Below are 24,951 nucleotides of genomic sequence, written 5' to 3'. Positions count from 1 at the left end.
GAGGGAGAAAGTATTATTCGCCACTGATTAAAAATGAATGAGCAAAGTCCCAATCAGAAGCAGGGCAAATTGGTTCCAGCGAGTCAGCCCGAACCAGCGAACAAAGGGGGAGGGGGAGGCTGAGGCACAGGGGAGCAGCGTGGATCCAGTTAAAATGCCCGGCAAAGTGGTTTGTTGGAAGGGCAGGTTTCAAGCGGGAGTGGTGGGCGAGAGCGCAAAGCTCGACCCGCGCCCTGTGGCCGCGCGGCGGGAGCGCGGAGCGTTTGGAATAATTATTAAAATGAGCCCGTGTCTGCGCCATCCTGTGGGTGTGGCGCGGGGCAGTGTGTAAACTCTGGCAGGGCGGGAGGAGCGGCCGTCGGGATCCAGGCAGTGAGGCTGCCCGGCAGAGGAAGGCGCGAGGAGGCGAGCGAGGCAGCAGCATGGCTTCATCGCAAGGGAAGAGTGAGCTGAAATTCGCAGACTGGATGGCAACTTTGCCAGAAAGCATCCACAGCCTCCCCCTCACCAACCTAGCGATCCCAGGTAGGCGCCCGTAGCTAAGCGGGGTGGCTTGTTCCCCCACCCCCTTATGTTTATGAAAGGCAGATATTGACTAGCATGTGCCCAGGAAAGCCTCATTCGCTGAGAAATGGGGCGAGTTCTTGCATTTCCACTTCTTGCCTCAGTGGGTTGAGGGGTGAAATCTCTAGCGGAGCGCTGCTTGCAAGGTGACTGCTTTACTGGTGTGTGTGTGTGTGTGTATATATAGCCTGGTCTCTTCCTCTCGCTTCCCTTTTCCGTGCCCATATTTCCCCCGCCGTGATTGTACAGCACAGATCCCTGTCCTCCCTCCACCACGGCCATTCACCTCCTGCTTGTTGACATTGAATTGGACGCATCTGGCGATTTCTTTGCCAGACCCTCCCAGAGTCATTAATATTCTTCTCAAGTCTCACTTAAAGAGACAAGGCCCCTCCCTGCGAGAAGAGGCGAGGAAAGTTCGGGGCAGCCACAGCAGCGGCAAAGCTCCTTTTCCCTGCAGACAAGTATCAGAGGGGGAGCCGTGTTAGTCTGGATCTGTAAAAGCAGCAAAGAATCCTGTGGTACCTTATAGACTAACAGACGTTTTGGAGCGTGAGCTTTCGTGGGTGAATACCCACTTCGTCAGATGCATGACGAAGATGCATGCATCTGACGAAGTGGGTATTCACCCACGAAAGCTCATGCTTCAAAACGTCTGTTAGTCTATAAGGTGCCACAGGATTCTTTGCTGCTTTCCCTGCAGAGCTGCTTGACGTGTTTGCAGTGGGGTGATCTGGTGCGGATGTGCAAGGGAATCAGCTAGTCAGTGAAATGCAGAAGGGGGTGTGTTTGTATGGCTGTGAGAGAGCGAGCCAGCAATTGCTGTGAGCTCGTGATCTGTGCTTGATACTTGCATGAACTATGTGTCAAGGTTCCTGTATGCAGTCTTCTTGCAGCTATGCTGGTCCCAGGATGTTAGAGAGACAAGGTGGGTCTTTTATTGGACCAGCTTGCGTTTGGTGAGAGAGATGAGCTGCTGTGCTGACACAGAGCTCTTCTTCAGGTCAGTTTGACTGAGGGAAAGAAAGACACTGCATGCTTACCACGTTCTTCCCTAAAAGATTCACTGTAGGTGGGAAGCTCATGCAGTCCAGGATAGAGGAGAAATTACTTTGTCTTAACTTTTCAAATGACCTGCACAATCTGGAGTGCTAAACTGTTTGGAGCTCCTTAATGCATTCCCTCCCACCCCCGTTCCCAACAGATCAATGAGCTGTAATTAGCAAAGCATCTTCAGCTTTGGAAACTGAAAGAGAATTTATTTAGGACTATTAAAGCAGTGTTATTATTACACACTCTCTACTGCCAAGGCAATGTCAAATGCAGGGTACCAGTTTTGTAAGAGCACATAAGGGCTTTATAGTATATGGGATGTGCTTGTTCAAAATCCACAAGAGCTGGTGAGAAGCACTGGGCTGTCATTTTATAGGAACTATAGTAGGAATATGCCACATTTGCCTGCTTCTGAACTCCCATTGTTCAGTGGGGGTTTGCAGCCAGACAGAGCAAAGGTAAAAATCAGACAGATCTTTGAAAATGCTAATGTGTTCTCTCAATAATTACATGACTGAAATGGATTGGGGTGGTAGAGTGTTCTAGGGGAAAAGCAATACCACCAAAACAATGACAAAAAGAAGCATTGGTATTCAGCAGATGTTAACTGGTGACTATTAAATACTAATAAATTAATTGCCCTATAAGAGTGTTAACAGCTTACTGGGCTGCAACATGTTTATTTGCCAGTTGCATTAGTCTGAATTTAAAAAACAAACAAACAACCAATAATCTCTCTCACACCTCTTTTCTGCTTTTGAAGCTGTTCTTCAAGTACCTAACCAATGGTTCAACTACAGCTTTTGAATGCCTGTGGCTACTTGTCCTATTAAAGGGCTGCACATGTGGAATATCTGACAAACTAAATTTGCTGCAGCAGAAGATGATAGTCTGCAGGGTGTGTCACTTAATACTGTGCTGCTCGTGCTTATAAGATTTCTAAAGAAATGGACTCGTTAGGGATAACACCAGAAACAAGTGCTTTGTGGTTACATGAGTACATGATTTTATATTGGCTTGAAAACCAAATGAGATTAAGCAACTAGTGGGTATTAGAAGTGATATGCATTTCTATTATTAAAGTGATATCACATATATAGATATAGCCTACCTTTGTCATACATTTCAGTATAACTTAGCATGTATCCCTCTTTCTTTTTATGGCATGCAATTAGTTTGCTTTACACAAATGTTCAAAATGCTCTTGTCAGTCTGATTACAATGTTTGCTTCCGTTCTTTAGAAGATCATGAAAGAATCCCTCTCCTCCCACCTATCCTAGCTAGTATCCCCAACAGACAAACTTAAAAACCCCACTGCTATTAAAAATGGTGGTGCAGGGGGCAGGGTAAGGTATTAAAATATATATGGATATGTTGGACTGACTATTTCTAAATGTCTTCTGTTAGACCATGTCTACACTGCAAAATTATGTCAACTAATTTGTGTCAGCTTACAGCCACCATAGCTGTACATTGCTTGTGTGTGCGCACACTTGGCTTCTTGTGTTGGCAGTGCACATCCTCACCAGGAGTACTTGTATCAATTGTATTGTCAGTGTGGGGGCATTGTGGGATGGCTCCTAGAGGCCAGTAACAGTTGACATAAGCAATACAATGTTTACACTGACACTGTGTTGACAAATTACATCAACCATGACTGTATGCCACTTGGAGAGGTGGTGTTACTAAATTGGTGTAGAGGGGCACTTACGCCAGCAGCAGCCAAGTTTAAGTGAAGACACTTCCATAGCTAGGTCAACTATGTAGGGCAGGGGATAGTCTTCCCTAAATGAGTCATTCTGATGCCGCAATTACATTGTAAATGGACTGACATAAATCCACTGATTTTAAACACTGCTAAAGAGTGAAAATTGTAAAGCACTCTGAAAATAGCACTTTTCTCTATATAGTACATGAATGGTGGCAAACTACTAAGGAGGTAAACTAGCATAGTCTGTGCTACTGTTGTGTCTTTGTCTTAAATTATGGTAACTTATTCCATCGCATTGCCCGTGTACAGACAAGAAGACTGGCTGCATAATATTTATCTACTGCTGTGTATGGCTAATTCCAAACAAATACATTTTTTTCTGTATGTAGAGGTAGTTCTGTTACTCATGCAAAGTGAGCAGTATGTACCTTTGTAGGTAAAATAAATTACAGATTTATAGCATTTGACTCTCTCTTTTTTACACACACACACACACACACACACACACACACACACACACACACACACACACACACACACACACACACACACACACACACACACACACACACACTTCCTTGAGAAATACCATTTCCTTCTGTTACTTTACCAGAGTAAAAGAGGCAATACAAGAGTAAAATGCAGTATCACTTAAAATCATTATAACTATTGGTGTAAAGTAAGCTTGTATTCTAGGAATTTCAAAGGAGCTTAAGAGAGTTAGGTGCACAATTTACATTGAATTTCAATGAATGGCAATTCATTCCCTGGGCATATCTGAAAATCCCCAGTTTTCACTGTGTGTTATGGTGGACTTGTGTGTGTGTATGTGTGTGAGAGAGAGAGAGACAGGCAGACAGTAAGTACTGAGTTTCAATATGTGACTTCATTTTCTGTAGCATTTTGAAAACATCTCATGTAAAATGTCAGTCTAGTCCCTGAACTGAATAAGGTAAAGAATGATAGCTCACAGTGCCTGATTTGCTATGATTATTAAAGCAATTGTTCTCCACCTCCTTCTCTTTTTTCATCAAAAGATGCTGTTTAACAATATACTAAAATGATGCCCGAATTGGTGTCGCAGTCTGAAATGCTAATCAAGTTAGTAAACCTAGATCAACCGGTTGGTTCTGGGATTAACAGGAAGCCTGGTTTGTGGGAAGTTTTCTGATATGTCCTTTTGTACTGGATCAGGGCTCTAACAGTCTAATGTAAATTATAATGGCTCTTAGGTGTCCCAGTAAACACTTATGATAAATGTCAACATTTCATACCTCATTTCCTGCAAGCCCTAAACACCAGCTACTGGTGCTATGACACTTCTATCACCATTCAAAGATACTTCAAGCTGATATCATTGCAACTGTTGTTTGCTAGTGTCCCTCTGTATTTTGCTTTTGTTTTTAAACATCATAGTTTTTTCTTCTTTACAGTTTGTGCCTCTGTTTTTGCGATGTGTTTGCCTGAGTCTCGCACTGTCTTCCCAAATACAAAATGCCTAAATAGCTTACCTTCTGTAGCATTTTTGATATTGGTATTAATATCCAGTTATAGGAATCTATGAAGGACCATCGCTAGGTCAGATTGTGCTTGTGTTATAAAAAAAAAAAAAACTTATTTTTTGTTAAAAGCTTTTTATTTAAAAACAAACAATGTTGTTGTCACAGTGCATTGCATATAATGACAAATAAGTTAACTAACTTTAAATGTATAGGGACATTTACAGACCAAGTTTCCCTTCAAAATACAGAGCTTGGGGGTTTTTTAAAAAAAGATTTTTGTGTCAGTTTTGAGCAGATCACCAAATTGATTTATTTCCATACATACTAAATTACATTTGATGCTCATGAAGGGTACTGGTTGCTTGGCTGACATCACTAAGAGCCTTAAGATTTTAACGGGGGCATCTGTGCTAAGAAATTTCATGCCATTTTTCAGCAACTGCAGCTGAAATGTTGCAGTAAAATTGGTACTAATTTTCCTACTGTAGCTTTGTCCAGAGATCAGGTGCAGCACAGTCAGTAACAATGCAAGTTTCCTCTCACTGCCCTGCTATCATACCTCAACGCTCTTTAGGAATAACTATTTCTAGGACCGAGAGGGTATTTCAGTCTCCATGTATTTTTGATCTTTGACTGCTTTGCTGAGTCTGCTAACAGTGCCAGACAGCTTCAATATTAACTATGGAGCAAATTCTGTGGTCTTTACATTGAGCAAAATTCACTTTGATTTCAAAAGGAGTTCTTACTCATTTAAGAACTAATGTACTTGATCCTGCTCTCATTAGAGTTAGTGCAAAACTCCCATGGACATCATTGGCACAAGATTAAGCCCTCTGAAATTTGGCCCTTTTCTCCTATAGACCATTAACAATCCCAAAGCACATCTGATTATCTAAATCTCTAATTCTTAAATGCTGGTGTTAGCTAATGTTACTCTTGGGGGGCGGCTTCCTATCTTTAGGAAGCCTGGTACGTAACTGTGGCCCAGATCCACAAAGAGACATAAGCACTGTGATGCTCAGTGTCACAATGCCTAACTTTTAGGCACCTTGGAAATCACTGGAACAATAATGGGATTCATGAAGTCTGGATTAGGCTTTCTGTACAATGAATGGAGAGAGATAGGTACCTAAGAACAAAAGCCAGTGTACTAGACAGGAAGCCACCTAAACTAGCCAATGGGAGATGCTGATGAAAGGGCTGCATCCTAATCCCTGCCCCTCTGTGACAAAGTGCTAGCAGCAGCATCCTGATCACTGATGATGCTGCAGCAGGAAGAAGGCTGCAGGCCTGCTGGAGACAGTTAACCACTTTCTGTTGTGGGGGGGGAGGTTATGAGCACCTGGGTGGTAGTTACTAGGCTAATGAAGTAATTGGAAGGATGTAAGTAGGAGGAACAGGAAGCAAGAAGGAAGAGCTGAGAAGGGAAGGGTTAGCTCAGTGGTTGGAGCATTAGCCTGCTAAACCGAGGGTTGTGAGTTCAATCCTTGAGGGGGCAACTTAGGGATCTGGGGCAAAATCAGTATTTGGTCCTGCTAGGGAAGGCAAGGGGCTGGACTCAATGACCTTTCAGGGTCCCTTCCAGTTCTATGATATAGGTATATCTCCATATATTATTATTATAAAGTTAGCTGTACAAAGGAAAGAGACTGTGGAAGGCCCCTGCTGCAATAGGCTAGTGTCATGTTCTCTTTGCAGAAGAACTGTGGAAAAAAGGTATAAGAGGTGAAAGGCAAGCAGCTTGGGTGAGTTCATGAGAGGATGGAAACTGGGTAGGCACTGTGATGCATCAGGTAGCTCAGAGAGCACCTGTGACAAGTGAGGATTAGTCTAGGGTCCTTAACACTCTTGGTTGAGGGAATGTGACCCACATGAGGGTAGTGGGATCTGGATGCTAGGAGGAAATGCTACTCTGGCTAGTCGAGCAACAGATGGAGATGCAGAAGACCCAGCAGGTGGAGAGAATAGCGTGCCTGGGTAGGCAAGCAGAAGAAAGATAAAGAGGCTCTAATGGACTTTATTGTCCTGGAACAAACAATTTTATGTAGAGCTTACCTGAGGCCATGCAAATCTCAGTTCAGAGGCATCAGCCAGAATCATTAGAAACTATGATGAAACTAATGGAGTAGGTGGGAAAACTCCATCCCTTTCTTCACCCCCCTATCCCACCCTCCAAAATCAGGGAAGGGGAAAGAAGGTTGAGAAACCTCCTTCATGGAAACCTAGCAAGGAGATATAAGGGGTGAACAACGGTGCCCCAATTGCCCAAATAGTAGTCTGTTACCAGTGGGGTGAGGAAGTGGGGACAAAAGAAACAAAGGGACTGCCCATACATGAACTGTGGGATCATGGAGCTCTGTAGGTGGGCAAGTGTAAAAGGTGGGTCTGGGATAAAGACTGTTCCCATCTGAATAGGCTGGAGAACCACAAAGGGAGTGGTAGACTCAGCAAGTGCATGTTCCCTAGTCCAAGGCACCTTGGTTAAACTGCAGTGGCAACAGAGAGGGGTGACAATAACAATCCACTGTGTGCAGGGGGAAGAGAAAACTTACCCTCTGCTTGTCCTCCTAGTGGAGGTGGAAGGAAAACTTAAGTGGCAGAGAGCAGATGTAACAAGGTCATTACCCAGTGCGGTCATGATAGGCATGGACTGGACTCAGTTTTCCTTGAGAAGGACAAAAGATGGAGGGGGAGACCCCAATAAATGGGTCTGAATGAGTAATTCTGAGTGAAGACCCTCCAATAGCCCTCCAGGAATTGTACAAAAGCACCTTAGACATATATTAACAAGGACTTGGGTGGTGGTGGTGGAGAAAAATTTTTGAGAAGGGGGCAGTGGATCAGGAAATACTAGAGGAGGGAGACCTAGAGGAGAAGGAGGGCAGAGGCTTGGCTGACTCCCAGGAGGAACACACTGTAGGCAGGGCCTGAGAAAGAGGGCATGCTGCAGAGAAGGAGAAGGGTCCTAATAATGAGGTCTCCATGGGCAAACTTACTCTGATAGTCCTGAGTCAGGGACAAGATAAGACAGAGGAGGACAGAGACCAAGGTATTGCAGCTCTAGAGGGGTGACTTACTTGGATGTTTACAAGCCAGGGGCAAAAGAAAGCAGTTATGGTCATTGGGGTGTAACTAGCTATGACCTACGGGCAGAGACAAAGCTGTGGTGGAAAAATCCATCCTTAAAGTGTACTTTTTGTTGGTGGAAGGCAAGAAACTCTCACCGGTGGCCCATGGGAGGCTGGTCTGAAAAGGCAGAAGTCATCCCATTAGAACTCAAACCCCATAAAGAGAGTAGGGCTTAAGCAGTGAAGAAGACCTCTAGGAGGCAAGAAAAGGTCTCAGTTGAAGTAGGGAGGGAGGTATGTGACAGGGCTAGCTGTGGCTTGAAGAAGGTTGTAGATCCAGCTGGAGGCAGTTAGCCACTTTCTGTTGGGGGATTATGAGTGCCAGGATGTTAATTACTGAGCTAATGATAGAATGGGGAGTATATAAGTAGAAGAAACAGGAAGCCAGGGGGAGGAGCTTGCAAGGTAAGGTGTATGGAAAGCTGCTGCAATATACCTGTATCGTGTCTGGTTTTGCAGAAGAACTGTTTGGTAAAAGGTACATGTTATGAAAGGCAAACAGGTTGGGTGTGTTTTTGAGATGATGGAAACTGGCTAGGCTGTGTGGCACATCAGAGAGCTGAGGGAGCATCCTCTCACAGAGTTTAGTTTGGAAGTCCAGGCTGCCAGGAGGCACCTACTTCTGCTTGCAATCCGCACTTGGAAACTCTTCTCTTGACGTCAGATAACTTAAGTGCTTAAGTAATATCTTGTGAGAACAAGTTCATCCTTACTTCACACCCTGCAAAGCTGCTGGAGGTGGTACCACTGCTGCTCATTTTACAACTTTTAGGCCAGTGGTTACAGAAGTCAGCTGGGATGTGAATTCAGTTCCCTCCTCTGATGAGGAGACAGGATTTGAATCCAGGTCTCCCACCTCTCAGGAGACTGTCCTGGCTGCTGAGCTATGGGATGTTCTGATGTGGGCCTCCCACAGTCCTTCCTGTTGAAGTTGTTCCACTCTATATAAAGACTTAGGGCTTGTCTACATCAGAAAGTTGCAGCGCTGGTGAGGGAGTTACAGCGCTGCAACTTAGGAGGTGTACACATCTGCAGGGCACCACCAGCGCTGCAACTCCCTGTTTGCAGCGCTGGCCGTACTCCCGTTTTGTCTCGGGTGTAGAGGATCCAGCGCTGGTGATCCAGCGCTGGTAATCAAATATAGACACTTACCAGCGCTTTTCTTGACCTCCGTGGAATAAGCAGGTATCCCAGCATACCTGAGGAAGCCTCTGGTAATCAAGCTGGTCTCCTTCCCCGGTTTGCTCTCGCGTTCCCCGAACCCCGAGCAAGCAGGTCTCCTTCCCTGAGGTTTGCTGGGTGGTTCCGGGAACGCGAGAGCAAACCGGGAAAGGAGACCAGCTTCGCCGCGGTTTGCTCTCGCGTTCCCCGAATCCCGAGCAAGCAGGTCTCCTTCCCTGAGGTTTGCTGGGTGGTTCGGGGAACGCGAGAGCAAACCCGGGAAAGGAGACCAGCTTCGCCGCGGTTTGCTCTCGCGTTTCCCGGAACCACCCTGCAAACCGCAGGGAAGGAGACCTGCTTGTCCGGGGAACGCGAGAGCAAACCGCGGCGAAGCTGGTCTCCTTTCCCGGGTTTGCTCTCGCGTTCCCCGAACCACCCAGCAAACCGCAGGGAAGGAGACCTGCTTGTTCGGGGGCTCGGGGAACGAGAGAGCAAACCGGGAAAGGAGACCAGCTTCGCCGCGGTTTGCTCTCGCGTTCCCCGAACCTCCCTTGAAGCCGCCCAACAGCGCTGCAGTGTGGCCACATCTAACACCACTTGCAGCGCTGGTTGCTGTAAGTGTGGCCACTCTGCAGCGCTGGCCCTATACAGCTGTACTAATACAGCTGTAACAACCAGCGCTGCAAAATTTTAGATGTAGACATGGCCTTAGTCATTAGGCCATAGAGAGAGTGACTCTGTAGCATAGTATGTGGGGCACTCATCTCAAAGTGGGAGACCCAGGGTTCAGTCTCCCTCCTCCAGTGATTAATTACTGATCCATAGTGAAACAACTGCAACAGGACAGATTCAGGAATCACAACCTCCTGAGAGACATAGGCTTTGAACAGGGGTCACCTCCTTCCCCTCCCCGCCCTCGGGCAGAGAGAGGGGGAATTGAACTTGAATCTCCCAAATTGCAGGTGAGTACTCTAACCACCAGGATAAAAGCAATAATGTGGGCACTACCCTAATCAGAATGCAATGTAATCTGATAGGCAGCCTCTGTATGCCTGCCAGATTGGAGCCCCGTGAACAAGACAGACCTCTGGCTGCCTATCTTCTCTTGGTTCATGACCCTCTCTGGGCAACAGGCATCTGGATGCTACAGGGAGGCAGCAGTGTGTATGCCCAGAGCCAGAGGTACCAAGGAAACTTTCACCCTGAAAATTTGGGCACCTACAGAGTTAGAGGTAGCTGAGTGGGAGTTTTGTGGATTACAGTGTAGCATAAAACAAGGTTGCCAGCTCTCTAGGATTGTCCTGGGGTATCCAGGAATTAGATTGTCATGTGATGAAACTTCGAGGAATACATCCAACCAAAATTGGCAACCTACCTAAAACTGGGATTTAGGCATCTATGGCTGGAGTTTTGGTACCTAAGTACATTTGTGGATCAATGCCTATGTGTCTTCCTTAGTGTTTAGAAAGAGCTTAGCACGCTTAGCTACCACCACAATTGTAATCATAATGTCTGCTGCTGATATTGTATCCAACATTTATTTCCATGAAGTTATTTCCCTAACTGACAGATTCCAAGGAACCAAGGGGGGAAAGGTAATATCTTTCATTGGAGCAACCTTTGTTGATGAGAGAGACAAGCTTTCTCTCACCAACAGAAGTTGCTGCAATCAAAGATATTACTTCTCTCACCTTGTCTCTCTAATATCCTGGGACCAACATGGCTGCTATGACGCTGCATAGGCTTTACTTGAAAGTCAAACATAGGACTTCATTGAGAAGAAATTAACTTCAAGGAACTTATATTGCCATCTTACAAATTCTTCCCAGTACATACACATTTTAACACTTAAATCTAAGTGCACATAATTGTTAGTCTATTAACTATTTGGACAGGTGTACTTCCACTATGTAAGGAAATGTGCAGATGCAAAAACTGCAAATCTTCCTGTTTTTTAAACTTGTGAATCCTTAAGTTTTAGGAAATCAAAATGTAATATCTCTTGTAACTTGTATTTATTTCTCTCCTGCCTTCATTTTCTAGTAAATAGAGGTGGTTTTATTCTTTCCATTTGGACCTAAACTTCTTTGGCAGCTGGAGAAGTATTGATTTTAAACAACAGAGCAGATTAAAGTTTAATTTAGAGCCTGAATATTTATTCCTATGCTATTGTCACAAGAAGCAAAGTATTAGTTTAACATTATAGTCACTTTTCTAATAGATTTATATTAACTTATCCAATACAAAAGATGCTCCAGTATAACAGGAAACCTGTTTGTTTGGTAGCAAGTATCAGTACAATTTCTCATTGTCTCCAATTTCAAACACAGTATACAAGCAATGTGCTAATTGCATAGGTGTGTTTATAACTGTTGTTTCCCTTCAACAAACTATTTTACAGATGTATTCAATCAGATTTGAGGCAGTATAGTTTGAGTTACGATAACCTTGTAAAAGATAACTAATAAACAATTATCACATTTGCTCTGTCACTTTTTAATCTAGTACATGAAGTGATTCATTCAATTTTTCACTACTTAAATTCTTGTCAATCACACTCCTAGAGTTGATATTAGATTTTGCCACTACCTTGTTTAAATACATTAGCTGGCTGCAGTCTCAATAATTCTAACTGGGTATCTGTTTGATTTCCTAAAATCGGGACACTCTTCTCTAACACCACAGTAATGGTAAACTGGGGGAGATATCCCTGAAATAACTGTTGGGTCAACTTTCTAACAACCAGAACCTTTCAATTTGGGAGGATCCCCTAAACCATGGTGTTTCCTTCAGCATTTTGCTGTGAAGTCTATATCTATTTTGTTCTGAAAGGCTCTGTGCTAACACATCTAATTATAATTTTCCACTAGTGTTATCCTCAGGAGAGGGAACTTGTAATAATGGTGGAAAATAATCTCATAAACTACTGGAAAGCAAGAGATTAACATTTAATCTCCTGTTGGTAACTGCATGGAGCACACTGAATGGCTATATTCCTCTGAGTCTGTCCTAGTTTATACCTCCTCTGATACTGTTAATTTACCTTTCATATTAGAAGATCCACCCAGCTAAAGTTATGTCTGTTTCCAAAACAACTCTGTCGTCTTTGGTAGTAAAGAGAAAGTAAAATTGACTGTGTACCTGGTTTAAAAAAAAAAGTAATTTTTAGCTCACTTTCTCTGCCTTTGATAATGCCAGCATAAAGACTGCTTTTAGATAACCAGTCTAAGTGGTGGTGGTTTGAATCTTTGTGTCTGCAAACCAACAGGCATAGATTAAATATTGTACCTATTAATTCAATAATATCCATGTGTCCAAAGTTTGTTATCTGGGTCCTGGATAGAAATGTTATGCAACAAAGTATTCTTTCAGCAGTAGAAAGCATGCCCTTAAGAAATCACCCACTGATTTTATTCACACACCATCAGTGAATGTGTAGGTAGTTTTAATGTGACTTGAGGTATTGCACGTACACATACAATGCAGAGGTGCTAGTCATGGGATAAATTAATTTGCCATGTAGCTTTGACCATCTCACCTGCACTCTGCTTGTTAATCTGTCTCTCTTGAGCTCCTTCTAATATTCTGAATCTCTGAGCTGCCTTCAAAATAACCTATCACAAGATCTTTACTGTTCTATCCTACTCCCCAGATTATGTAACCTTTCTACCAAAATTAGTCTGGACCTAAACCTGGCATGAGCAATATTTGGTCCTGCATTAGTTACATGTTTAAGGTTTTATACGGTGGTGTCTATATACCTCCCTTCTGAGAGTGCATGCCTGATGTTGGTAACTCAAGTGCACAGTGTGAACCAGTCTTGAACTGCTCTTGAATGATAGGGGCTCATGGGTGACTGGGACTGTTCTGTTTTTTTTCTGTTACACCTGGAGGTTGAAACTTTTTTTAGCAGGTACAGACCTTGCTACTCTCGTCCATGTCATCTTGAGATTAGCCAGCTGTGATGCACTTCACACCTTAAATCTATGTGGATAGTGCTGAATATGGCACCATGGCTTCTCACTGGGAACACATGAGACCACCTTCGAGAAGGATTTTGACAATTGGAGCAAATTCGGAGAAGAGCTACAAGAATGAGTAAAAGATTGGAAAATGTGAATTATAGTGAGAGACTCCAGGAAGTCAACCTATTTAGCTTATCAAAGAGGAGATTAAAAGGCATCTTGATCAGTCTATAAATAACTACACAGGGAATTGAAATTTGATGATTAAGGGCTCTTCAGTGTAGCAGACAAAAACATAACAAGATGCAATGCTGGAAGCTGAAGCTAGACAATTTGAAATTAGAAATAAGGGGTAAATTTCTAATAGTAAGGGTAATTAACCACTGGAAAAACTTAGATTGTAGTGGGGTCTCCATCATTGAATTTTTTTACATTATAAGTAGATCTATTTTTAAAAGAGATGCTCTAGTTCAAGCACAGCAATTAAACTTGAAGCAGCAATTAATTCAGGGAAGTCTCCTGGCCTGTGTTATGCTGGAGGTCAGATGAGATATTTACAAGGGTTCCTTCTAGCCTTAAAGTCTTTCTCTTTAATGCTGTGACACTATTATGTTTTAATAGGCTATTTTAGAGCAGTGTTAAACATATCTGTATTGAATTGTATGTGCGAGAAATTTCATTGTTTTTGTTTTGTGATCTGCTCTTTTTAAACTTCTGCATACAAACATTATGTACGTAGTTTAATAGCCATTTTGTCCTGAGCTCCATGTACCAACATGAGAAATTTGGCAGCAGCTATGGGATTTAGAGTATAGGGGCACAGGAGGAAAGAGCTGAGAGAAAAAAGGTGCAGTACACAGAATGCAAAGGCTCCTCAATTTCAGAGCTACATTTTCCACTACTCCAAGTCTTGCACAGTTACATTTGTGGCTTCACAAGTAGAGAGAGATAAGAAATGGTCCTTTATAAAAATGCTCTAAAAATATCTTACGATTTAATAACGTGTCGTCAGAATTTACAGAATCATAAGAATGTAGAGCTGGAAGGGACCTTGAGAGGTCATCTAGTTCAGTGGCTCTCAGCCTTTCCAGGCTACTGTACTCCTTGTGTACTCCAAGTTTCACCTCATTTAAAAACTACTTGCTTATAAAATCTCACATAAAAATACAAAAGTGTCATAGCACACTGTTACTGACAAATTGCTTGTTTTCTAATGTTCACCATATAATTAAATCAATTGGAATATAAATATACTTACATTTCAGTGTATAGTACATAGAGCAGAATAAACAAGTTGTCTGTATGAAATTTTAGTTTGTACTGACCTTGCTAGTGCTTTTTATGTAGCCATTGTAAAACTAGACATATCTAGATGGGTTCATGTACCTCTGATTGAGAACCACTGATCTAGTCCAGCCCCCTGCACTGAGGCAGGACCATATACCTAAGACCATTCTTGACAGGTGTTTGTCTAACCCAGGGGTTGGCAACTTTTCAGAAGTGTTGTGCTGAGTCTTCATTTATTCACTATAATTTAAGGTTTTGTGTGCCAGTAATACATTTTTAATGTTTTTAGAAGGTCTCTTTCTTACAAGTCTGTAATATATAACTAAACTATTGTTGTATGTAAAATAAGATTTTAAAAATGTTTAAGAAGCTTCATTTAAAATTAAATTAAAATGCAGAGCCCTTGGACCAGTGCCCAGGACCCGGGCAGTGAGAGTGCTACTGAAAATCAGCTTGCTTGCCGCCTTTGGCACCCATGCCATAGGTTGCCTACCCCTGGTCTAACCTGTTCTTAAAAACCTCTGACAGGGATTTCACAGTCTCCCATGGAAACCTGTTCCAGGGCTTAACTATCCTTTTATAGTTAAAAGATTTTTTTTCCTAATATTCACTTAAATCTTTTGCTGCAGATTAAACTGATTACTACTTCTCCTACCTTCCGTGCACAAGAAGATCAATTGTTCTCCATACTCTTTATTACAATCCTTAACGTATTTGAAGACTATCAGGTCTGCCCTCAAGTAGTCTCTTCTGAAGATTAAACATGCTTAGTTTTTTAACCTTTCCTTATAGATCAGGTTTTCTAAACCTTTTATCACTTTTGTTGTCCTCCTCTGGACTCTCTCCAATTTGTCCACATCTTTCCTAAAGTGTGGTGCCCAGGGATCGGTAACCGATTAAAAGATCGGAAACAAAGGATAGGAATAAATGGTCAGTTTTCAGAATGGAGAGAGGTAAATAGTGATGTTTTCCAGGGGTATGTACTGGGCCTAGTCCTATTCAACATATTCATAAATGATCTGGAAAAAGCGGTAAACAGTAATTTGGCAAAATTTGCAGATAAGTATCATGAGTAGTTTCATAAGTCCCAAACAGATTGCAAAGAGCTACAGAAGGATCTCACAAAACTGGGTGACTGGACAACAAAATGGCAGATGAAATTCAATATTGATAAATGCAAAGTAATGCACATGGGAAAACATAATCCCGACTATACATATAAAAATGATGGAGTCTAAATTAGCTGTTACCACTCACAAAAGAGATCCTTGGAGTCATTGTAGATAGTTCTCTGAAAACATCCACTCAATGTGCAGTGGCAGGCAAAAAAGCAAACAGAATGTTGGGAATCATTAAGAAAGGGATGTATGATAAGATGAAAATGTCATATTGCCTCTATATAAATCCATGGTATGCCCATATCTTGAATACTGTATGCCAATGTGGCCTCCCCATCTCAAAGTTATACTGGAATTGGAAAAGGTTCAGAAAAGGGCAACAAAAATGATTAGGGGTATGGAATGACTTCCCTATGAGGCGAGATAAATAAGACTGGGACTTTTCAGCTTGGAAAAGAGACGACTAAGGGCGAATATGATTGAGGTCTATAAAATCATGACTGATGTGGAGAAAGTAAATAAGGAAGTGTTATTTACACCTTCTCATGACACAAGAACTAGGGGTCACCAAATGAAGTTAATAGGCAGAGGTATAAAACAAACAAACGGAAGTATTTTTTCACACAATGCACTGTCAATCTGAGGAGCTCCTTGCCAGAGGATGTTGTGAAGGCCAAGATTATAACAGGGTTCAAAAAAGAACTAGATAAATTCATGCAGGATAGGTCCATCAATGGTTATTATCCAGGATGGGCAGGGATGGTGTCCCTAGCCTCTGCTTGCCAGAAGCTGGGAATGGATGATGGAATGGATCACTTGAAGATTACCTGTTCTGTTCATTCCCTCTGGGTCACCTGGCGTTGGCCACTTTCAGAAGAGAGGATACTGGGCTAGATAGATCTTTGGTCTGACCCAGTATGGCTGTTCTTAAGCCTAATTCGGCTCTTCAATGAACAGGCCACCTGTATTATAGCTGTATTTTACCTGATTTTATATGTTCTGTAGCATTTCATGAACAGCGCTGTAGCTCTGTTTCAGATGACACTTCAATTCCAGTCCATTATATTAGTGTCTTCTAACCGTTGGAAAATATTACCTCTTGGATGGACATTTCTCAGCCAAGTGAGGAAACTTCTTGGAAAGTTTTAAGAAAAATTGTTGAGCCATTTTTGAGATTATCAAAGAATGGAGGGGGGGTGGGGAAATCAGCTGCTAACTACTGTTCAGATGTTGTTTCCCTTTCAGCTTGAATAGCAGATAATTCATACATTTTTAGAAGCTTAAATTTGACATGTACATAGTTTCCCCTCTTATTCTTACCTTTAATGTTATCATCTCGGTGCAAGAATGATAGTTAAAGCTATACATATATTTCTGATGTTATAATTCCTTCATTTCCAGTCCATGCTATGGCTTTATCTTAATTTCCTCTTGCCCCAGGGAAGTGCTTTCTTGTTTCAAGACGATAAATGAATGATCATTTTCAAAAATAATTCTGCTTCCTTGACCCTTTTTTCCCCTTCCTATTGTTTCTACTAACTGTAACCTTGCTCGCTTTGTTCTTGTACTCTTCTCACATCTGCCCTGTTTGTAAAACAATCTGTCAACACCTCTCCTTCCCTCCATTGCCTCAATTTCCACCTCTGCTGAAATCCTGAGCCAGGGCTTATTTTTCTGTTGCCTTTGCTATTAATCTTCCTTCTCAATGGTCTCTCTGAGTCTCAGCTCTCCAGACTCCAGCATGCTCTGAATGATGATGCCTGCCTCCTCAGACCTCCTCCTAAAAAAGCAGAACCACCTTAGCCTCCTTTATTAGCTCCCCATCTACTGTCAGCTCTGATTCAGAACTACCTTACTTTTAAGTAAGAGCTGCCTATTTAATGCATCTCTGTCTCTGTCCAGCCCCTACTTGCTGACTTAGTTCCAATAGAATTGGCTTCTTCTCTGACCTTCCATAAAATCTCACTAATGTTGACAGGTATTATTCCTGTCTTTGCTACCTTATTGACTTCCCATCTCCTTCCAAACCATGGCTGAAAACATCTTTACTCTTTTGTCTGTGCATCCAAACTCCTCTCTTCCTCTCCTACTACTGTGTAACTCATAGATTATTAGGGTTGGAAGGGACCTCAGGAGATCATCTAGTCCAACCTGCTGCTCAAAGCAGGACCAATCCCTAAATGGCCCCCCTCAAGGATTGAACTCACAGCCCTGGGTTTAGCAGGCCAATGCTCAAACCACTGAGCTATCCTCCCCTCTCTGTAATTGTAATTGTGTATTGTAACTTTGTAAAGTTGTATCGTACCTTTCATAGAAAATATTTTTTGTATTGTCACACATGTATCATTTTGTATTTGTTTTGCCACACATGCATAATTTAAGAGCTTGGAATGAGAATACCATATAAATAACAATAATATCCTACTTATACAAAGCAAACAAGTTAAGGTTATGGAAATTACAACCAGGGCTTTGCAGAGAGCTATTTCTATTGAAAAGTCTTATTCATCATGTTGAACACTCTAATGACTATGGGAGGGGGCGGGGGAGCAGAGGAGGAGGAGTGTCTTCCTGCTTTTAATTAAATATAATTTGGTTTCTGCTTTTAAGATACTTTTGATTATACACTGCTTAGATTTAATAGGCCATGTGTTCCAGTGAGAATAACCTCTATTCTAGTTGGTTCTGTGTTCAAAAGCTTTATAATTTTAGAGTTCTGTCCTGCAAATAGATCCTCATGTACAGTCCTTCATTCCAGCCTGGAGCCCCATTGAAATTCGTGAGTCTCTGCACAGGAACATATTTTTGAAAGAGAGATGAATCTAAGTTGTAAAGATTGGATTTCAGCCTAAACTTTCCTAGTATTTAGGGCATGTTTGGAAGCAGGATTATCAATTGACCTATGATTAGGGATTTTGGTTTGGGCATATCTTTAGCTGGAATACATCTGTAGTGTCAAAGAACTCAGCAGTCAGTTATATAGAAATATTGTCATGACAGGAATAAATCAGTGGAAACAAATGCAATGTAACACTTTTCCTCCCTCTCCTCAAGTAGCAAATCAGTAATTGGAATCATTGGTAGATTCCTCTACTCGCAGCAGTTCTCAAACTTCCTTGCACCGTGAACTCCTTCTGACAATAAAAATTACTACATGACCCCGAGAGGGGGACCAAAGCTTCAGCCCCTCTGGCTCCCCCACCAAGGGAAAAGCCAAAGCCTGAGCCCTATCACCCTGGGCGGGGGCCAAAGTCAAAGCCCAAGAGCTTCAGCCTTATGTGGAGGGGCCTGTAACCTGAGACCTGCCACCCAGGTCTGAAGCCCTTAGGCTTCGGCCCCAGGCGGTGGGGCTTGGGCTTTAGCTTTGGCCCTGGGAAGTAGGGCTCAAGCTTTGGTCCCGGACCCCAGAAAGTCTAAACGCCAGCCCTGGAGATCCAATTAAAATGGGGTTACCACCCACTTTGGAGTCCCAGCCCACAGTCTGAGAACTGCTGCTCCAAGGGTTTTGGTGAGGAACAGCTCATGCATATATTTTCATGTACAATGCATATGTTTTGGTGGCATAATCTTGTAATGGTGCTACAGATCTTTTCAGGCCAAATCACCGAGATCATGGTTAGGATTTTTATAGCAAGAATGTAATTTCATAATTGGGTATAGCTAGGTAGTAGAATAAATGTTGTGCTCTAAAAAGCAGTGGGTTGTATGAAATGAGGAAACAATTATTTCTGTTTTGTTTAGTTACATGGAAAGATATTTAAATCAAACTGTAACTTACATTTATAATAGCAATAATCATCCCTTTCTCAGATGTTCTCTACCTGTCAGATAATTGTCTTCTAGGACTGGAGGAAAAGCTAAGGATATTTGTCCTCTAATAGATCATTGTGCAACAGATGAAAGGCCTCATTCCTGATAGATATTCTGTGCTCTTAGCTCCTGTAGGAATTGAGGGTGCTCAGCATTTCATAATATCAGGCCCAAAGTTTCCTAAATGGGTCACTGTTGCTTAAATGCCCCTCCTCCTGGAGTGGAGTAGAATGATAAATCCATGTAAGAGCTGACATTATTTCAATATGAAACTAAATATGTTTTTGATCTTTTTAAAAGTACAAATTCTGTCATCTTTAAATTTCTAGCTTTAAATCACATGATGGTTTTCTGGTAATCGAACCTAAAACCAACTAATGGAACAATTTTCAGATGCCTAGTCACCTGGTTTAATATCTCCACTAGTGATAAAAGATGTTTAATCTCTTCCTTATCTAATGTAAAATCTGACTGGTTTACATGCTCTCTGGATGAGTAAACCATCAGATAAAATCTTTTCAGAAAGTTGAATAAATCTTTTCCACTGGGCAGGTTCCAGACTCTACTCCCCTCTGCACATCACACTCAGACAGGACACTGCAGATTAGCTGAGATGTTGTTGCTAGGGAGGCGAGGAGATTTATTGGATTACAAAAAGTACTCATGATTTTAAAAAGGAGAGATTAGAGGCAACTGAACTACTTTAACCTTTAAATAATTCCTGTAATATATTTTGTAAAAACAAAATGTAGCTTTCTGGCTTTAAATTGCTGGCCCACTTATCTGCAATCAATTTAATGTTTAGCAGAAGACAATATTTTTTTCTTTAGCATGTAACTGGTGTTCTATCAGTCACACACAATGGCTCTGTAAACTTTAATTCAGTATAATCTGTATAGTTAAATAGTGGCAGAAAATATTCAGATTCTGTATTACAAAGTACAAAAAGTGCCTATGGAGTGAAGTGGTGACCAAAGGCCACACAGTGTTTTAATTTTTTTTCCTCAAAATGTCAAAGTTCTTCAGATAAAGGAGGTAGTTCCACAGCCCGTATCAGTGTGCCAGTTGCTGATGGGACAGTCTTCATAAAACATGATGGGAATGTTAATTGGTGTAAATGGATCCTAAATTGGTGGGCTGCAAATCTGGGACCAGTGAGGTATGTGGTACAGGGGGTCCCCAGTATATGTCAGGGTTGCATTCTTGAAAAGGGTGATGGATACTGAGGAATTTCCCCCCTAAGAAATAACGGCCCGTTGCAGAGCACAGCTTGAAAATGGAAACCCCAAAGACTCAAAATCCAGAAAGCAAATAAAAAGGAGCCAATATGTATTCTTTTTTTATTAAAATCTCATGATTCAGGGGCCTCATTCAGGACTTCTGAATACTTTGGGTTGGCAGCTGGCAATACTGTGCCTGTCTAATTCAGATGTCCACAGCTGGACCTACATATTTGGAGAGGACATATGAGAATTATCTAGCTTGAAGCCCCTAGTTTCCTCCATGACATCATGGTCAAGTAGTGGGAACCCAGCTCCAGCAATAGTCACTTCCTGTTCTTATCCATCATCCTTTCATTGCTTCAAAAGGAGAATGTAATTTTCTCGGCCTTCTGCCGCACTGTCACAGCCCAGAGGAACTTCTTCTCTGGATTCCTCCCAGTCCAGTTTGTCCTTTTCCAGGACTCTTTGGGTGCTAGGCAGCTGCCAGTTTTAGCACTGTGTTGCTGATTTTATCTCTCCTTTGGAATTTGCTGCTCCAGTGTTTGTTAGCCTGGCAATACACCATGAAGGTCACCTGTCAGGTTTTTGTCTGATGGGAAAAGTGTGTGTTTGACACTGTCATCTGAAGATTTAATTGTATCTGTTTTTTATATTTTGACAATGCCCATGGAAGTGTCAATGGGGGAGTTCAATAAATTGGAAAATAAACTTTTCTTGAGACAGATGAAGGACATGCCTTTTTTCCTTCCAATTGTTTTTATACGAATAAAAATGTCATAGTTTCTCTAACTTGCAGCATTCTTAAAACACACAAGGAATACCTAATTGGAATGTATTTTAGTTTGTTTTCCATTATGCTTTTTCTACTGTTTGGCACAGACAACCCCCTTGCTTCTCCTCCTGTGTACTGCCCCCCAGTAATGTGTGTATAAAGCCATTACAGTATTTTATATTTTGGAGGAATATCCTTCCAGAGTGTGAGATCACATTTAAAAAGAGCTTCTGAGAGTCACCCATTCTCCCAACCATACTTTTTATTTAAACTTCTTTTTAATATAATTCTATTCAGTAATGACAGTTAAACGCTACTCTGATCCGGAAAATATGCTCACAAGGAAATGTATTAGGTTTAATAGTCTCTCCAGAGAAGTGGTGGAAGCAGCATTGCTTAGTTCCTGTAAAACTGGATAGCACAAAACACTAGTAAACACAAAATAAGGACTTATCGCATTGGTAGGTATATGCACTAGATAACCTAACAGATTTTTTTTCTTCAATTCTCATCTCTGACTCTTAAGAAGTTCTTCCCTGACATCAACCTCACCCTAGTCAGTCTTCCAGTGCTCTTTCAGTTTTCTCCAGCTGACTTTCTCTTCTCTGGATCATATGGATCTGTTTAGCTATCCTGAATCTGGAGTATAATTATCTGACAATGTCAGACTCCACTGAGCATCACTCTGCCTCCAGGAATGAGACTATTTAAATGTGACTGACAGGAAAATAATGATGGTTTATTAGTAAGAGAACTTTTCTTGGAATGTTCTTAGACAATATATATTTTTTTTTTTTAAAAAGGAAGAATGTTGCTCAGTGTCCTATTACCTTCAGTCAGAATGAGGTCACCTGCTGGCAAAAAAATCTTTTAAGGAATTAATTTAGAGATTGACCACTCTGTGCCTGTCTCTGACTAAGAGAGAGAAATCTGCATGAGTGGAGGATAAATACAAATAATTGAACTACAGCAACTATTCCCTTTAAAAAAACGCATCATAATAGTGCAGAAGGCAAGGAAATTTTTGTCTTGCTGACTCAGTATTAAAAGTCTGAGTGAGAGTGGGAGAGAATGCTTTAATATGACTTGTCTAGCACAGACCTGCTGTCTGCAGGAGGCATCTTACTTTCTGCCAGAAAGTGATTCTGCTCCGTGGTCAAGTTGTATGCTGGGTAACTCAGTCTGGTTGATGGCTAAGATTAGTGGCCTTGGAGTTTTTCTACATGGCTCAAAGCTGTGACTATTCTGTTCTGAGTTGAGCCTTAATTGAATAAGAGGCCAATAATTATGCAGCTGTCCTTGCTCATTAAGGGCCAGATTGTAAACCTATGACTGCCCCTGGGGAGCAGTTACTGACACGAGTAATCCCATTGGTGGGACTACTCTTGTGGCAAATAACTACCCACCACTAGGAGTTTACAATCTGGCCCCAAATGATTAATGCCCTAATTGAGCAAAGCATTTAAATACTTCAATATTTTGCTGAATCAGGGCTTTAGTATGTAAGCTAGAACAGCCATTGTGGTATATTTTAAAAACTGATGAAATTGTAGCTTGTCACTTTAAATGTCAGAGGTTTTCCTGGTCTTACTTCCAGGCTACAGGGCTCTGTTGAGAAGTGAACAATCCGGGCATAGTAGCAGTGAATCTGCAGCCAGCCTAGAGTAAGGTGGGTTGAGTTGTGTCTCTCTGTTTTAGAGAGCAGCCTGCTTTGTTTCTCTCTGTTTTGGGGTTCTTGTGTGTTAACTTTGTTTCTTAGACTTCAGAACAATATGTTGCAACCTTCCAGAAAGAGTATTTGTTTTCAAGGCTTTGGAGCTGTGCTCCGGCTCCGCTCCAGCTCTAGGCAAAAACTTGAAGCTCCACTGCTCCAGCTCTGGGCTCCACTCCAAAGCCCTGTTTTGTTTTTATCTAATTTCTCTGTGCATATGCAGTGGATTTGGGGGAAAATGTGTTAATAGTGTGGTATCATTATAAAAAAAAAGACCCTGAATGCTGTCTATTTAGAAATACAATGCTACCTGTATGTAATTTAGCATTTTTAACAGGCATTGTAAGATCCCATCTGAATGTTGGCCCTGTGCCTCTGCACTGGCTCTTCCTTCTGGTAGATCATCTACACTGGCAGTGCAGTTTCATCAGAACCAGGCTGCTTGAGGCTTCTTTCCCTAGAGATCCTGAGATTATCCAGAATGCAATATCACTTTTGCCTAAGCAAGCTGAATTGGAAGGGGTGGGGAGGGGAAAGATAATTTTTCTGCTTGTCCTGTCTCCAGAGCCTGGACCACATGAAGAGATCTCCAGAGGGTCGAGAGAAAAGATGATTCAACGGAGAAATCACCATGTATGGATCTAGGAAATGTGTTCTGTCCCTTAATATAGTATAAAAATCTCTCTAACATAAAGAGAAACTAGAGATTCAGGTAGGGGAGGGAGGGTGAACCCATATATCTTTTTAATACAGACTATGCAAAAATACGCTGCTAAAGAAAAATCCTATTTTAATTTACACCGATTCTTGAATGTGTACATGAAGATGCTATGAGGCATGGCAGGAAATCATTACTATACAGTATCCCATTACCCTCTTCTCTTTTAGAGGTCTCTGATGCAGAGATGGTAGTTTCCTGAGCTTTTGTGAAATTTGTAAAGGGAAAAAACTCCAACCGTTACCAGCGTATTTGCTATTCTGTTCATACTGTCTACACAGACATACAATCCCTAATATATTCCAAACCCTACAGTTGTTAAAACACTTTATACCTTTTGTTGGAAATTTGACACTTCTGTACATGGTAATGGCACTCTGTCTAAAATGGATGATCCTTACTATTCTGCACTCCATAGCGATGATAATCTCTCTGCATAAGAATAGTGCATTACTATATAACATGCCACACTAGCAATCAGTCTATTAAAGCAACAGCAAAGTAAACGGACAAGAAATCTTGTGTTGGTAGATCAATCAGGAAATCTGTCTAGGTGATCTGTGCAGGCAGTTTTGACATGGCTGGTTGGTGTTTCTCTTGCAAAAGTACCAATGGTGGAACATATGACCTCGTAGCTGCTGTGCTTCTGGGTCAAGTGGAGATTATCATGCTCTTTGTGCCATCCGTGGTTAAAGTAGACAGAAACAAGGAGTTCCCATTGCACCATCCAGAAAGGGGGAGAGGAGTTGTGGTGAGGAATTGCTTAGATAATCCAGGCAAAGAAGGGAGAGCTTTCTTCTGCTTTTAGGAGAGGAGCGGAAGCTGCATTCCCTACTGCTTTCCTATACTTCAACCCCTGCGCATCGTGTGATGGCACATTGTTTATCATGTGACATGTTCCCAGGTTCACGCTTAGTTCAAGATGATGCCCACTAAAGTTTTCTCTTTGGTCCCTGTCTGTCAGCTCAACAGCAATGATGGGGTCAAATGAAGTGTTTTTCACCATCTTCTATCTTGTACCAGTTTCTCAGCTTCGTTCATCTTTAAACATTTTTTTCTCTGTCATTCTTCACCAACGCAGCCTCTGTTTCTAGTTCCTTGCAGACTGGTATGTATTGCCACATAGGGTATCTTTTCCCTGGTCGTTCTTGACATGTGTCCAAACCATTACAACTAGTTTGCTTGAATCTTCTGTAACAGCATTATTTCTTGCCTTAGTCTTTTTCT

The 24,951-nt window shown here is 41.8% G+C and overlaps 1 protein-coding gene across 1 annotated transcript in view; it reads left to right on the top strand.

The window, feature by feature from the left end:
• Nucleotides 1–361: 361 nt before the first annotated feature.
• The window catches only part of PLCXD3 (phosphatidylinositol specific phospholipase C X domain containing 3), a 157,051-nt gene continuing 132,461 nt past the window's right edge, over nucleotides 362–24,951 (top strand). The window contains exon 1 of the mRNA XM_050947088.1: nucleotides 362–525. Coding sequence (XP_050803045.1) covers nucleotides 423–525 — 103 coding nt within the window. The 5' untranslated portion in view covers nucleotides 362–422. The remainder of the gene's footprint in view (nucleotides 526–24,951) is intronic.

Source organism: Gopherus flavomarginatus, chromosome 3 (genome assembly GCF_025201925.1).
Source record: "Gopherus flavomarginatus isolate rGopFla2 chromosome 3, rGopFla2.mat.asm, whole genome shotgun sequence".
NCBI lineage: Eukaryota > Metazoa > Chordata > Testudines > Testudinidae > Gopherus > Gopherus flavomarginatus.
This window is presented reverse-complemented; position numbering and strand designations above follow the sequence as displayed.